The sequence below is a fragment of the Dendrobium catenatum genome, unplaced genomic scaffold (genome assembly GCF_001605985.2).
Source record: "Dendrobium catenatum unplaced genomic scaffold, ASM160598v2 fragScaff_scaffold_72, whole genome shotgun sequence".
Taxonomy (NCBI): Eukaryota; Viridiplantae; Streptophyta; class Magnoliopsida; order Asparagales; family Orchidaceae; genus Dendrobium; species Dendrobium catenatum.
This window is the reverse complement of record NW_021318534.1, coordinates 462,854-479,931: the sequence shown is the minus strand read 5'-3', so window position 1 is coordinate 479,931 and position 17,078 is coordinate 462,854. Positions and strand designations below refer to the sequence as shown.

Sequence of the window (17,078 nt, the reverse complement as noted above, 5' to 3'; positions counted from 1 at the left end):
AACTTACAAAAACAAGTAGAATGGATTATGATATGTTATTTGTTTGACATGGTATCATCAAGAGATTCTACGCAACTATAAAAGTCTATTAAAATATTATTTATGGGTGTAAATGAGTTAAAGGAGTTGAGTATTTGTTCGTATTCGATTCGTAAATGTTATATTTGTATTTGGTTCGCTCGTTCAGCGTATATTTGTTTGAAATTAGTTCGTGTTTTAAATTATTTGCGAATGTGATAACCGTCTTTGGTTTTGCGCGTTTAGCTTAAAATTGATTCAAATTATTAAAAAAATTAAACTTAATTTTTTTAGAAGATGCATTCACAAATAACTAAATTAAAAAAAAAATTATTTATCAAAATTTATATTTACTGATTAAAAAAATATTATTTTAAAAAATTTATATTTACTGATACATTATAAAAAATTATCTTGTTCAAGCACGAATCTCAAGGTAATTTAGAGCTAGAAGTTTTGAAATTAAATTTGGTACCATTAATTCGAACTTCAATTTCAGCAAACTGATATTTAAATTGAATATCTCGAAAAGGCGAACCCAATGACACCAAATTCGACCTAATATGAGCCTAAATAGATTCAAATTGAAGACTCGAAACGCATTTGTAAGATTCAAATCATAAAATGGACGACCAAATGATTTCAAAACACGACATGCTTATAGTCGAATCAAGTGGCTCGACAAGCCGGCATGTGTCTTTCTAACGTATATATAATCTTTCATATAACCCTAAAAATCCGATAAATAAGGGCTAAGGAAACACCTAGGGTTATATGAAAGATTATACATACATTAAAAAATAAAAAAAAATACAAGCATAATATTAATAATGATCGATTACAGATTTGGCATGACATGAGCTGTCATGTGCATGCGTGACATCATAACTTCAATATAGCTAGCGATCCCAATTGTTGAATCCTCTAGGGGAGTCTTTACTAGCGAGTGTGCTACGCGAGTCCTTCGGAAAGGATCATATAGGACGAGTCTATGTGGGTGAGTCCTTCGTATGCAAAGGCAAGTTCTTAGGGACTAGTCTAACCTAAATGCGACGGGCGAGTCCCTTAGAGTGATGACATTATGATTTAGCCATTTTTTACATTTAAAAAGATATGTTTGATCATTATAGTTGCATCAAAGTTTGCATTTAGTGCTGGAGGAAGTGTTCTAGATGATTATAAGAGCTTTTTTCATATTTTTACTATTTGATTGGGAGCATAAAGAGGAGTAGAGGAGCATTTTCACTTGGATTGGAGCAGTGAAGAAGAAAGTGGAGTGTTCAAATTTTATATTTAATTTACTTCATAATTTTGTAATATATTTTTTATTTGCATTTTAAAATTGATTGTAATTAAATTAGTTGTTGAATTGCAATTTTTATTCATAAATCAATTATTGTAATTGCGCGGGATGGAATATTCACGACAATAAAGTTCAAAAAAATGTGCATCGTTGTAAGAGTATCAAGCTCAAAATAGAAATAGTAAAAAACACCATAAACGTGGAAAATCCTGAATGAAAAAACTTCATGTCATGCCTAGTTGAAATGGCTCAACTAATATTTGAATATATTATAAATGATTTGTTCATTCTTGAGACTAAAGACGATCAGACACATTAGGGATCTTTTTTTATTACTCTTAGGATATTTTGGCATATTCACAACTTTTTTTTATTATTTTATTTTATAAATAAATCAACTTATTTTAAAAATGTTTAAATTCATTTTTTAATATTTTCACATTTTTAAAGCATAAACATTCAGCCATATATGTAGGAGAAAGCTATTGCTATTATTTTTTTCTAAAATCCTAAAATTATGGAACACAGCCACTGAGGTAAAGTTGTCGCTTTCCTTAAGAGATTCCTGATTTCTCTTTGGGAGTTGGAGATGCGTTAGACTTACAATAATTTAACATATAAAAAAATAATTTAATGCAAAATTCACTATTTAATAAAAAAATCAAGTTATCTAATTAAAAAAATTAAAATTATATTTAAGACTCGGATTTTGTTTGGGACAACTTTCTTACTACTTTTTGAAGTAGCATTTTGGTATAAAAACTTCTTATTTAAAAATTTTTTATTGTAGAAAACTGCTTTAAAAAACAGTAAGAATGTTATCACAATTGAATCATCTATCTTATGATGAATAATTTTTTGTGGACATCGGAAGAGGAGAACCATCCGGTTTTGTCTCTGTGGGTAGTAAAAGCATATTGAGTTGTGCTTTTACTGTTCATGCTGCGCTTTTACTATTCACAGAGAAACAATATAACGGTTATTCACCTCCGGTGTCCGCACAAAATAATCTCTCCTATCTTATGGTGGTGTTGGAAGTTGGGACAGTTTTTTCATTGCTTTACTTTTTAAATATCAATCATTATTTCATTTTACTACTATAAAAAAATTATTTTTTAAAATTTAAATGGTGGAACTTGGCAGTAGTTATTTTTTTTTTTGCAACCAAAATAACTAAGCTGTTTTTCTCATAATAACTTCACAATCAAATTTATAAAAACTGCAAAACATACCATAATTGAGAAATTCCAAATGAGTGGTACCCTAAATGGTCCAAGTCATAAATCCTAATGTTGTGATTCCTTTTTTAGGCCCATTAGGTGCGAATTTATTGATCACAACCTGCCGACTACCTGCTAGATATCTAAAGAGCATACAATCATTGCATAGAAGATATTTGTTTAATTGATTGCTTAATTATTTAACAGAGATGATAATGAATGATTATATAATTATTTTGAAATATAGGTACTACTCTAAATTGTAATTTCTTATTAGCATATATTTTATTTTTTTATATTAAAACTCTATGAATACTTTTTAAAATTGTCAATATTTATCCACCAAGAAAAATTATTTTCCCCACTGAACGCTCAACCTTACCAGAAATTATTCTGTGTGAAGGTGAACACAGCTATATGTTTGGAGGCGAATCAAGTGCAGCCACGTTAGCAGTACCGAGCAGCACCGAGTCACAATACACAACGAAGAAGTGACGTGACACATTTTGATTGGTCTCTCGACGTCGTTCGAAGTCTGCAAAGATTAATTAATCCAACCTCACACATCAGGTTGGACAATTTCATGTCGATCATCACAGACCATCAGCCATCATTTCTTCGTCGATTGCCTTCATGGCAGTGTGGACGGTGGATTTCTAGAGAAAACCAAGTGGCGGAGTCATAGTTTCGTGAAATACGGGGGGATTTTGCAAATTTGTTTAGGAAGGTTACTTTTGTAATATTGATTGATTGGTGTGGTCAAATGAACAGCGTTTGACTCACACGGTTCCGCGGGAGCGTTTCAGTGATTCACGTGGCTTTCTATTTTATTCTATTTCGTCAACTTTCGTTGTAAAATGTTTCCGTATGGTTTTATTTTTATTGTCTTTTTCATGCTAAGAGCTGTACTGAAATGGATGAATTAGGGACCTAAGAAGCAGCAAGTGTGGATATAGGGAGAAATTATTCTGTGCGTAGAAGGGACGTAGAATTTTTTTCGGAGATCAATTAGAATGTGTCACGTCAGCGGTATTGAGCAGGGTATTGAGTGGTACCGACCAATACCGAGTACAAGGGTGACATGACACATTCTAGTTGGTTTCCGAACGATATTCGGTGTCCGCACAATAATTAATCCGATATAGGGAGAGTGAGGAGTGAGGACCCTTTTTTAAGATTTCGTTTAAGAAGACTTTCTTATTGCTTCTTAAAATATTTTTTTAATATAATGTTTTAATTTTTTTGATAGAAAGTTGCTTTAAGGAGTTGTAAGAAAGTCGTCTCAAAGTTTGTCTAAATCAAAATTAAAAAATAAATAAAAATTTAGGCTTCGATCGCGACAATTTTCTTAAAACTTTCTAAAAACAATTTTCTAGTAAAATTTTTACATTCAAAAAAAAATTTTGCTAAAAAAATGTTTCAGAAAGTACTAAGAAAGTAGTCCCAAATAAAACCTTAAGTTTCATCATCGACTGTTTTCTTATTGTTTTTCATAGTAGCTTTCTAAACATTTTTTTTAACAGCAAAAAAGTATGGGTCGAAAGCCCTCACAAATGAAACCTTTGTCGTTAGTGAGATTGAGAGTACTACTACAATTAATTAGTTAAGCTGACTCATAAGCTCGTATAAGCTTTACCGATAAATGGCTCATAAGCTGAATTTAATGAGACGATTTAAATTTGAGTCGGATCGGATTCAACTCGACTCGTTAGCTTACGAACAGAACAGATTCATTTTATAAATATTGATTGGAAAACACTCAAAGATATATTAGAAATTCAAAATATTCAGTATACACTATTAAAAATATATCACATATAAGAAATATTGGCAGCCAAAAGGATTAGAGATGACTAGCTAGAATGAACTCTATCATCAATATGGAAGCACCTCACCTAATACCGACAAAGCAAGGGTAGCTGTTGATATAGGCTTCGTTTGAGACAATTTTTTATTGCTTTTAAGACAAATTTCTTTTTTTTTTTTTGTAACGAGAAAGTATTATCCTTAGGCCAGTGAAAACCCCGCCCGACCTAACATGCAACCCACACTAAAAAAAATGTAGATTTCTTGCAAGCACTAAAATTTCTAATTCAATAAATTTGTTTAGTCTAATATGTTTTATTTCATTATGTTCATTGGATAGAGATGAGCTATCTCAACTATAAATTTATTTAAATAGGTTTCATCTGTTCCCCCCTCCAAATATTTGCACTCAATCTAATAATTTTTTATTGACATATCAAGTGTAAATGGTGATTACATGCCAAAAGATATTTGAAATGGAAATACTAATTTTAACTCTAAAATTATTTTTGTATGCATAATAATAACAAATAAGTTAATGTTACGAAGGATTATTAGCACAAAATCAAAAGAATATGTGCAATTTGTTATGTTGAACGGGTGTTCAATGTCATTATCTTTCTGTATTTACTAAAATCATAATTTTTTTATTTACTAAAATCATAATGTTTTGGCTAATTGAAAAAAAGGTTAATTCTAAATCCATCATTATCAAATGTTGTTTGCAAAGTACATTAATGAACAAAGCTAGTTTAGAGATATCCTCTATTAGGGGTGAAATATGTAAATTTCTAATTGCATAAAGCTGCACTATTTATATATTTTTTTTCAATTGTTGCAATATGATGAGAAGGTGCATATATGTGCTATGTTGGTTTTTTGCTATCCCTACTTTTGGAATTGCATCATTGCATGTATCTTTTGTTATCTTTATAAAAAGTAAAGCTTTACAGATCTTTAATTTTGTTGTCTCCCTTTCTAGTTACATAATGAAGCTGAATTTGGCATCCAATTGTCCTTTTTTCCAATGATTTATTGGTCTTGATTAATATTCAAAGGAAATGGCAGAAGGGAGCTTCTTGAATGTTCATATTTATGATCTTTTAAGTACAAATACATACATTATTAGAAAATTTTTAATGTTATTTAGGCTTCGTTTGGGACATCTTTCTCCTGCTTTCTAAATTGTACAGTTTTTTAGTGCAATTTTTTTTTTGAACTATAAATTTTGGTACTAGAGAGTCGCTTTAAAAAACAGTAAGAAAATTATCTCAAATGAAACATTGGTTCAAGTTTTATAGTTTAAAAAACTAATTTTTTATGTTTGCAAAATATTTGTAATGGTTAATATGAAGAAAATGATATGTTGGTAACTCGTAATCAAGAAGAAATCTTTGAGATTTTAGATCATTGATATATTGATTTTTTTTAGAAATATTTTGAGGGCACTATAATATTATTCTAATTATGATTATAAGATCGAGTCGTTGATGGCCTATGTTAGTCAGCATCCAAACGATGATATTATAAACATTTTTATAATGATAAAATAAATATCATGTGAAATAGTTAATTGTTACAAATTTGTCAGTTGTGATCATTGGGTGAGTGGTAAAATAGATAAATGAGAAATCAGGTATCATATGAAGAAAATACATATATGATTCTTATATCATATTATTTTGCTTTCATTTTTATTAATAACTATCATTTTATACATACTAATCTCCAATGTGTACATCCATAGATGTTGTATGTGAAAGTTAGCAACTTAATGCTAATGTTAAATTATTTTTCATGATGTAAAAGAGAAGACTACTTACATAAATCCAAAAGAAGAGTTCCACAATATACTTCTTCCATCTAATCATAATTGATTACATATTTCCATCTAATCATAATTTTTTGTGTTTGCAAAATATTTGTAATGGTTAATATGAAGAAAATGATATGTTGAAAACTTGGAATCAAGAAGAAATCTTTGAGATTTTAGATCAATAATAGGCGGGTTTTTTTTTTTTTTAATATTTTGAAGGCACTATATTATTATTCTAATTATGATTATAAGATCTGGTTGTTGGCCTATGTTAGTCTAAATTTGTCAGTTGTGTTCAATGGGGGGAGGGGAGGAGGATTAGATAAATGAGAAAGTTGGTATCTTACTAAGAAAATACATATATGATTTATTATATCATATTATTTCGCTATCACTTTTATTAATAACTATTATTCTATACATAATAATCTCCAATGTGTACATCCATGGATGTTGCATATGAAAAGTGAGCAACTTAATGCTAATGCTAAATTATTTTTGATAGTGTAAAAGAGAAGACTATTTGACATAAATCCAAAAGAAGAGTTCCACAATATACTGCTTCCATCTAATCATAATTGATTACATATTTCCAGAGATAAGGACTAAGAAATGTCGACACTCATAACATTGCACCCCTTCAACAAAATGATTTGCATCTTTAGTAAAATCAAGATAATTCAAGGTCACTCTCAATCAAGTAATCAACAACTTTAATACTGAAACTCAAGGAGCGCCAACATTGTTTGATCATTATATTCAAATATTTGTGTTTTTATAATGATAAATAAATTTGTATCGATAATTTTACCATTACATATATCATTCTTAGTATATATCTCACAGAAAGAGAGTGCCTAAAGTGCTTTTAGAGAATTACATATGTGACATATTATTGCTCTTAGATATATAAACAAATAACTTATTATCCATGTTCAAATGACATATATGTCTAACATGATAGTCCATGATAACATGCTCAAACATACATCATTCAATCTCCAAATTCTTAAAATTATCAGCGACCATCTTTTGCAAATATCAAATCATGGAGCTAAGGTAGGATTCATATTATTTTTAGCCTAAAAAGGCTTTACTCAAATGGATTCTAACAATGATAATGCATAAAATATATTTCTTATGACTGTGATAAATCTGATGTCTAAGGTTTTAGTGATTTAATAATGTCAAACTTTTGAATTTTAAATGCTATAATCTTAAAATATATATATATATATATATATATATAGTGTCAAACTAATCGGCTTGACAAGGCGGAACTCAAACGACATAAAAAGTGATATGATTTGAGCCCAATGACCACCACCCAATCTTTACCGGCAAACGATTTCCATCAGATTGCTATTACCCGACCTCCATAGTCAGACCACCACTACCCGACCTCTGTTATTGAACCGCCAGCGCCTACCATCCATTGCAGGATAACCGTCATCATCCATAACTATCCAAATGCCTCCCATTCCCTACTGACTCCACGATATTTTTCACCAGTAGCTTTTGCTCTTGTAATCCCACCTTCATTAATTTAAGGACAGGTGATTCCTTGTAATCAACACTAATTTAATGGAATAATTTTAGCTGGGCCTAATCCAATGATTTTCCTCTTCGTGGACTTTTCATGTCAAAACACAATTGTCACATATGCCTTATCATTTATTTATTTGCATGTAAGAATTCATTCAAAATTACAAGACAAAACTCTCTAATTTTATTGCCACACATTTTTAGCATGCAATAGTGCAATAAGTTTTACCTTTCAACTGGATCTCAGAAGAGTCAAACATATTGTATTAATTGTCCGATTTGGATACTAAGATCTTCATTTAACTTGATCTAATCAAAAAAATAATTATTTATATTATCCCGGTCATCGACTTAACCCGACCTAATTAAAATATAAATTCAAATCCAACCCCAAATAAACCTAATCACTTACATCTAATCTATAATCTTGATCCACAAGGCACAAACTAAATCCTCATTAACTTAGCTTTAACCAACAAATATATAATTATTATTCATTAAAGATCCTTAATGAATGTGCTGTCCTCCACAAAACACATTCAACAGCTTTTTTCCAACTAATATGTAATTAATTAATCATTATGATATAATTAAAGATTATTAATCATAGCAATTAATATCTAATCCTAGACCAAAAAGCTCCTACATATTCAAGTAGCACAAGTCCTATTATTTTTAGTCAAACGAACCTCATCTTCGTAAGAGATGACTCGTATAAAAAATTCCTCCGCTAAAATAAAAGAACAAAAAAATAATTAAGGACTTGCTCATTCTCTCTCACACCTTGACTAACAAAAACCATTCAATTTTCTACAATATTAATGGCTCATAGTCAAGTCCATAACTTATTTATTAAATAAAATAAAATAATTAATTAATTAATTTAGGACCCATGCATTAATTTATTTATCATTCTATTTGCTTGGAAGTCAAAAGGCAATAGTGGCTTCAAAGAAGTAGAGGAGAAGGTGACAAATAACTCTATGATGCTTAGACTTTTGGTACATCTTTTGGAATCTATGATGAATGAGAAGCTAATTTCTTTGGGGGGTTTTATGAAAATTCTTTCCTCAAGTCTTCAATAATTAATATGTTTCATAAGAGGATTCATCTTCTCTCTTTGTTTATGAATATTTGGTGGGGTCTTGGTTTGAATATTTGAGAAGGAAGCCCTTTTCAAAAGGGTTTTCTTTGAATTTGTAATTGGAGAAGATAAATGAGTGAGGTGGAGGGAGATGTTGCTTATTTTTATTTATGACATCATTTTTACATCATTTTGTGATCATCGTAATGTTTTTATATTTTGTAATATAATGCTTTGAAATTGAAAATCACTGAAGAAAACCTCGCCTTTCGATAACTTAAATCAATTAAGTACAATCTGGGAGGAGAATTCCTTCACAGTTGTCTGTAATTATTAGTGGTGTAAGTGAGCCAAATGACTCATGAACCAGCTTGACTTGCGAGCTCGTTAGCTGGACTCGCTAACGAGCTCAAGCTTGGCCTGACACGGCTCGACGGCTTGTTGACTCGGCTCGACGGCTTGTCGAGCCGGCTCGATTAAAATTAATTAATGCATCGACATCTATATTAGCCTAATTAAATATTTTTTATCCATATTTAAAATAAGAATGAAGCTTCAAAATGAGTCAATCTCAAGCTTTCTTATCAAGGCTAAGCCTCATATTTTACATTCGAGGTGAGCTCGAGCTCGGCGAAAGAGCTCGCCTTCGAGCTTCGTATAAATTAAATGAGATTGACTCGATTGAGTAGAAAGTCGACTCAACTCTCCTCGTTTATACCTCTAAAAATTATATTAAAAAATACAAACAATCAAAGGTTAAAAAATCCAAATTCTTTTTTTTTTTTTGAAGGAAAAAAAAAATCACTGCAATATATACTCTTTTCAAGTCTTTGATAGTATTCAACAGCTGTTCCTTGTCCTGTTATTAATGGTACATATTCCCTTCTAATTAGTTATCAGTTAAAATATTTTCCTTAAAAAAAAAAAGATAAATATTGGCAGTGAGAACTCAAAAGGCCTTATTTTAGAATTATGCACATCTTGACATGGCATTCTACACCATGAATGGCAATAAAAATGAGACATGTGGACTTAATTAATTGGCATGCCTCATTAATTTTTGCACATGCATCATATGATTAATATAAGGATGCATGAAGGTGGTTCAAATAATATAATATTAATATAAGCATGCAAGGGGAGGAGATTTAAATTATTATTTTGTTTTATGTAGTATTAACTATTAATTATGAAAACCTCCTAAGCTAGTGAGATTATGACTTCATTTAGAGTGGCTTTCTTATTGTTTCTTAAAGCAGTTTTTTAGTATAAAATTTTAATTTTTATACTATAAAGTAGTTTTAAGAAGCTGAAAGAAAGCCGTATCAAATAAAGCCTATAGCTTCAATAAATCTAATTAACAAATAGAATCTGTGAAGTATAGTCCAAAGCGTCATCCAGTTAACATATGTTAGTTTTGTGTAGACCTATCAACATTGGACCTGACCCGAAAATTTCGGGTTTGGGTTGACTCGAACCCAAAGTGGGTCGGGTTCGGGTCCTGGAAAATCGACCCGTTTGCAAAACCAGGTCGGGTTCGGTTTGACTCGGGAACCCGGAATGACCAGAAAACCCAGCTGCCCCGCTGCCCCATGCACCGCGCCCGCTGCCCCTCTGCCCCACACACAGCGCCCGCTGCCCAGCTGCACTGCTCATGCATGCCCTGCCTACCCTCGCATTGCGTCGCACGCGTCGCGTCGCCGTCACTTGCGTCGCTCGGTTTGCTCGCGTCGCGTCGCTGCCTTGCCAGCACTGCCGCCGCTACACCATTCCGACCTGTCGCTGACGCACCTTTCCGCCGCTGCACCCTTCCGGAACTCAAAAAAATCAACTCGAAGTGGGTCGGGTCGTGTTGAGTACCCGAACCCGAAGCGGGTCAAGTTCAGGTCCTGAAAATCGACCCGTTTTGCAAAAACGGGTTGGATTGACCCGAACCCGAATAGTGTCGGGTGAGTTCCGGTTCGACCCGAAACCGACCCGTGACTCGAAATTGAAAGGTCTAGTTTTCTGCACAATATAATGTGAGTTGATAGAGAGAAAAAAATATTTATCTTATCAAAATATCAGCATAGAATTAGTTGATGCACGAATGAATTTGGAGTAACATAATGTTTACGTGAAAAATCTATTTAAGAAAAAATCAAGAGTGATTCGCAGTCAAAAAATATTAGCTAATAATGTATTTTGCTATAGAGGGTGCATTTCTATAAAGCTTAAAAAGATACTTGTAAAATGTAAGAACTTAGGATAGAAAAAATCTTGTCTATATTGAAGAATACAATAAAGAAATTTTGGTTATGAAGATGTGATGAGGGGTGAGATATTTATTATTATTATTTTTTTTTAAAAAAATGGGGTAGATTAGTCAATCAAGGAACTACAAATGTTGATCAATAGCGTTGGGTGAATATTGGCAACGAGCAAAGACTAGTGTTGAATGTTGCTCATCAAATGATGGAAAATATCAGATGTTATGTAAAGTTAAGGCTTGGAAGATGGCGAGAGGGTAAGATAATAATCATCATTCATAAGGAGATGGCAAACATTAGCTTAAAGTCCATTTTGAATAACAAACACAAGATGTTAGAAGAGGAAGGTGACAAATGTTGCATGATACAATATGCTAGATGATGATGAGCATTGAATTCCAAATGATGACGAGCCTTAAAGTATGGCAGGAGTGGGATGGTGAATGTTGAATTTCAAACAATAATAGGTGTTGATAGGAAGATAGATGAGGATGATGAAGGACGCCAAATGTTAGTTAAGTGTGACAATGGAAATTGCAAGATGGTGGATGTCAAATGACAATCAGCAGATGTTAGGTGATAGTGGGCATCAAGCCTTGAGCAATTAAGAGAGAGAGTGATTATGATGAAGTTCAAATGGAAGGCATAGAATATTGAGCAACGACAAGTCCCCTTTAAGGCATGAATATATGGATGATCAATTTGTGGTAGTCGATAGGATTTGGCGAAGAATGAAAGACTACAAAAACACGACTCTATAATTATTTGCACATCAATAATTTTGAATGTTTAAAATATTTTGAATGAAAATTAAAGTGACCAACTAGTACATTTTGACGGGATATTTTGATCCGTATTAAAAATTTAGAAAAGAATATTCTTTATTCTTTTTAAAATCGAGCGCCCCACACAAAACCTGATAAAAATTTGATCGTGTGATATTGCCCTTAGGTTATTGATTGACCCCTCCTATGACATGATTGGGTTGGGCGACCAATAGTGATGATCTAACTCTGATGTGGTGGTGGCCATTAGAAACTGTCTCTAATTAGTGAACAAAATATATAAATATAAAGCTTTTCATGTCATAAGCACAATGGAGTCCATAAATAAAAATATGCAATAAAATCAGCTTCCATAATTTTGTTGTGAATTATAAAATCTCATTACTTCTTAGTATAAGCGAAGACATCATGTAAGGGCAACTAGAAATAAATACATTCAAGATATGTTGAATGTTGAGCTTCAGTTGATGAACTATGTTGAATGTTGGTCATCAAATGATGGAAAATATCATATGTTATGTAAAAGTAAGGCTTGGAAGATGGCGAGAGGGAAAGATAATAATCATCATTCATAAGGAGATGGCAAACATTAGCTTAAAGTCAATTTTGAATAACAAACACAAGATGTTAGAAGAGGAAGGTGACAACTGTTACAGGATACAATATGCTAGATGATGATGAGCATTGAATTCCAATTGATGACGAGCCTTAAAGTATGGCAGGAGGGGGATGGTCAATGTCGAATTTCAAACAATAATAGGAGTAGATAGGAAGATAGATGAGGATGATGAAGGGCGTCAAATGTTAGTTAAGTGTGGCAATGGAAATTGCAAGATGGTGGATGTCAAATGACAATCAGCAGATGTTAGATGATAGTGGGCATCAAGCCTTGAGCAATTAAGAGAGAGAGTGATAATGATGAAGTTCAAATGGAAGGCATAGAATATTGAGCAACGACAAGTCCCCTTTAAGGCATGAAATATGGATGATCAATTTGTGGTAGTCGATAGGATTTGACGAAGAATGAAAGATTACAAAAAAATGACTCTATAATTATTTGCACATCAATAATTTTGAATGTTTAAAATATTTTAAATGAAAATTAAAGTGACCAACTAGTACATTTTGACGGGATATTTTGATCCGTACTAAAAATTTAGAAAAGAATATTTTTTATTCTTTTTAACATCGAGCGCCCCACACAAAACCTGATAAAAATTTGATCGTGTGGTTATTGATTGACCCGTCCTATGACATGATTGGGTTGGGCGACCAATAGTGATGATCTAACTCTGATGTGGTGGTGGCCATTAGAAAATGTCTCTAATTAGTGAACAAAATATATAAATATAAAGCTTTTGATGCCATAAGCACAATGAAGTCGATGAATAAAAAATATGCAATAAAATCAGCTTCAATAATTTTGTTGTGAATTATAAGATCTCATTACTTCTTAGTATAAGAGAAGACATCATGTAAGGGCAACTAGAAATAAATACATTCAAGATATTCAAAAATGAGGCTCCAAACGAGTTATCACAAGCAATGGTTGATTAACATATATGACTTAGAATTGTTCATGTTTGATGGCTTTCATCAACTATAACTAGGGCTGTTAAAATCGAGTCACGGGTTCGGGTCCAATCCGAAATTGACCCGACACTATTTAACCCGACCTACTTCGGGTCCGGGTCAACTCGAACCCGACCCGATTCGGGTGTATTTTGTTAAATGTTTTTATTTAATTCAATTTATTTAAATCTAAATCAAATTAAGGTAAGATTTACTTCAATTAATTTAAAATAAATCAAGATTAATTTAATTTGGGCAATAATGTTTATAATTTTTTGAAATATCATTTACTTATTTCATAAAAATTCATTAAAACACTCCTAAATTAATTAAAAACGGGTCAAACCGGGTTGATTTCGGGTTTCCGGGTCAATCCGAACTCGACCCGGTTTTACAAACGGGTCGAAATCCCTAACCCGAACCCGACCCGGTTCGGGTTTGGGTTGACCCGAATCCGAAATTTTCGGATCGGGATCGGGTTCGGGTGGGGTCAAATATTGACACCCCTAACTATAACATTTACTATTTGTAGTATTTTTGAGAGCTTTGTTAATAAGCTTATTCTAATGGAGAAATTGGAGAGTTTGGACTATTAATGATTCTTAAATGTTGCTTACAATGTGTCTGTTGGTGTCATCGTCGGTGCCTTTGCAAACGTTAATGATCCCTTTGATTCCTGTGCTGAATGAGCTATTGTCATGAGCATGTTGCTACTTCCATAAATGCCTTTTCTTGAATGCCAAGTTCAAATATGGGAATCAAGGCCAAAAAGCTAGAGTTGATCTTGGCTCAAATTTGATTCTAGAATGATTTGAAATTCACTAAATAATTAGGGCATCCTTAATATCTAAGATTCCCATCATAAAGTTCATAAGGAAAAAAATAGAGTCGATCTTGGTGGGAAGACGGGGATCGTGTAGACAGCGGTAGGTGAGGCTAGTGCACGATAGCGGGCACATGGTCAACGCGGGACAGCGGGCAGACGCTGTGACGTGAAAGGCGGGAAATTCATGCGACATAAGGATAATGGACATACTAGGACGCGACAGGTGGGCAGATGTCGGGTTAACCCGGGCAGCGTGGTCAACTCGTTTCAAACGGGTTTTTGGGTCAACCCGTCGGGTTTTCGGGTCAACCCAAACCTGACCTTTGCGAAGCGAGTTGATCCTAAACCAAAAATTTTGGATTGATTTGAGTCAGATTTTCGGGTCATGTCAAATATTGACAGCTCTAAAATATGGATGAAAATGAAATTGATAAAAAAAAATAATAATAAAACCATAAATTCAATCTAGTTAGTTCTACCCTATACTATACGGTTTCTTCTTGGCCGGTCGTCATTAGGTAGGCGCTAATCTCCTGCTGCGGTCGGATTTCGAAACCCTTTCATCTCCATGCGGAAGCGTCCCCAAAATATACTGAACCCTAGATCGATTATCTTCTCCCGCTCTCTTCTTGCAACCCTTCATGTGTGAGCATAGGGCGCAGGAGTACGACATTGGGCCTTGGGCTTGATCCCTCGTTAAGTGGAGAAGAGAACGATGGCGTCTCTGTTCAAGGTCAGCCCCTTCAATTTCGTCGGCATTTTCTTTTTTCGATTGATTAGATTTGTTTCATAGTTGAGACCAGGGATATAATTCTGTGACTATTGCTTTTCAATTTATTCCATCTGAAATTGTTGGTGAGGAGGCCTTGTTTAACTGTAAAGTCTACGAACTTTATCTCAATTTCGTTGATTTGTTTTCGGGTATTGTTGTGGAACTGAGCTGCAGTTGCATTTCATGTATCCGCTTCTTTGGTTCGGTCTCTTGCTTAGCATATGGAACTATTGTTAGATGCGTGATGTTGGTTTTTTATTTTTTTGGATGTTTTGCTGCCACCTTAACGTTCGTTCTGATGCGTTTAAAGGACCCGAACAAGCTTTCGGCTTATAGGGATAGAAGGTTCCAAGGCACCCAGGAAGAGTACGAGCATGCTTTGCAAACCTCGATAACAGTTTATATTGGCAATTTGTCGTTCTACACAACTGAAGAGCAGGTTTATGAGCTCTTCTCCCGTGCTGGAGAGATCAAAAAGATAATTATGGGTCTAGATAAGAACAGCAAGACTCCCTGTGGCTTTTGCTTCGTCTTGTAAGCTTTTCTATCCACACTTAAATGCTTCCATATGTGTGAATTTTTCAATCACCTCTACAAGCTTTATCATCTAAACTTTAAATTTGGTCATGGTTAACTTTATCTTTGATAGAGCAGGGGGTTGTGTGTGAATAAAAAATTAATGACATATGTGTTGCAGATGAATGAACAGGAGTTTGAAAAGAAAAATTTATGTAGTTGTCATATTATTTCATAGGGGTGTATGTTGAATATCCATTTTTTGTTTTTGCAATCCGAAAAGATGCAAAATATATGCTTTACATATTTGTGTTACAAGTGATTGTTTGAAATATTTTTTGACAACAGAAAATTTGTTCATATGAAATATGAGAATAAAGCGTATTGCTTGTCAATGAATATAATATTTAATTCATTATGGTAGAAAAAATATGAAGGCCAAAATAAATAAATTGGTAAAAAACACAAGCCTTAGAAGTAGAGATTAAACCTTTTCCTTTAGAACATATAACGTCCCTTCTTGCGGGATTCATCATCACTAATGCCTTATAATCATTTTTAAGACTCGTTCCATTCTTCTACTATAACATTAGGGGTGTTCATTATTTGGATAAAACCAAAATATAGATTAATCTTATTTCAATGATTTGGTTTGGTTGTTAAAGTATTGATTAAGTTATTGTTTATAATTTAACTTTATTTGGCTTTGCTTTTTTAAACCGGTAATATCAAAATTGAATTATGTTAATTTCTTTAAATGTTAAATCAATAAAGTAATGCAAATAATTAAATTTCATAAAGATCAACTTCGATATTATTTATTCTATATGCCAAAATTATAAATCTTAACAAAGATTATTTGCAAACCTCGACAACAATTTATATCGGCAATTTGTCGTTCTACAAAACTGAAGAGCAGGTCTATGAGCTCTTCTCTCATGTTGGAGGGTTCAAAAAGATAATTATGTTTCTAGATAAGAACAACAAGTTTAAAAAATAACTTGAAGGCCAAATGCTATACTAGTTTTTTTTTTTTTTAAAACTCTTCCAATGCACAAATTCTATACTAGTTTTCTCTTTTTTTTTTTCTTGATGTGAAGCTGGAATGAACAGTGCTGTGATTATTTTACTTCTCAGGTATTATTCTAGGGAAGATGCCGAAGATGCAGTTAAATATATCAGTGGGACCATTCTAGATGATCGTTCTATTCGTGTAGACTTTGACTGGGGATTTGAAGAAGGAAGACAATGGGGTCGTGGTCGTAGCGGCGGACAGGTGATATTTATTTTTGGCTGATTGTTTCATTGTGCTGTAGAATTTGTTCTTTTGTTAATTCTATTCTTTTTTAGGTGCGCGACGAGTATCGTACGGATTATGATCCTGATATCCTTATTGATAACATGGTTTTTGTAAAGTAGATTGCAGATCAGTTTAATTCTGTGTTTTTGGGATACCATTTTGCGTTTGAATTCATGACTATGCTTAAAGCCTTAAACCATGCCCTTCACTCCTGCAATGCCATTCTAACATGTTACTAATGCTCATAATGTTGTAACCCTTCATCC

The 17,078-nt window shown here is 32.9% G+C and overlaps 1 protein-coding gene across 1 annotated transcript in view; it reads left to right on the top strand.

Moving 5' to 3' along the window:
- The first annotated feature begins 14,709 nt into the window (after positions 1-14,709).
- Positions 14,710-17,078, top strand: part of LOC110104676 (nuclear cap-binding protein subunit 2) — a 38,942-nt gene continuing 36,573 nt past the window's right edge. The window contains exons 1-2 of the mRNA XM_020833893.2: positions 14,710-14,957; positions 15,307-15,530. Coding sequence (XP_020689552.1) covers positions 14,940-14,957; positions 15,307-15,530 — 242 coding nt within the window. The 5' untranslated portion in view covers positions 14,710-14,939. The remainder of the gene's footprint in view (positions 14,958-15,306; positions 15,531-17,078) is intronic.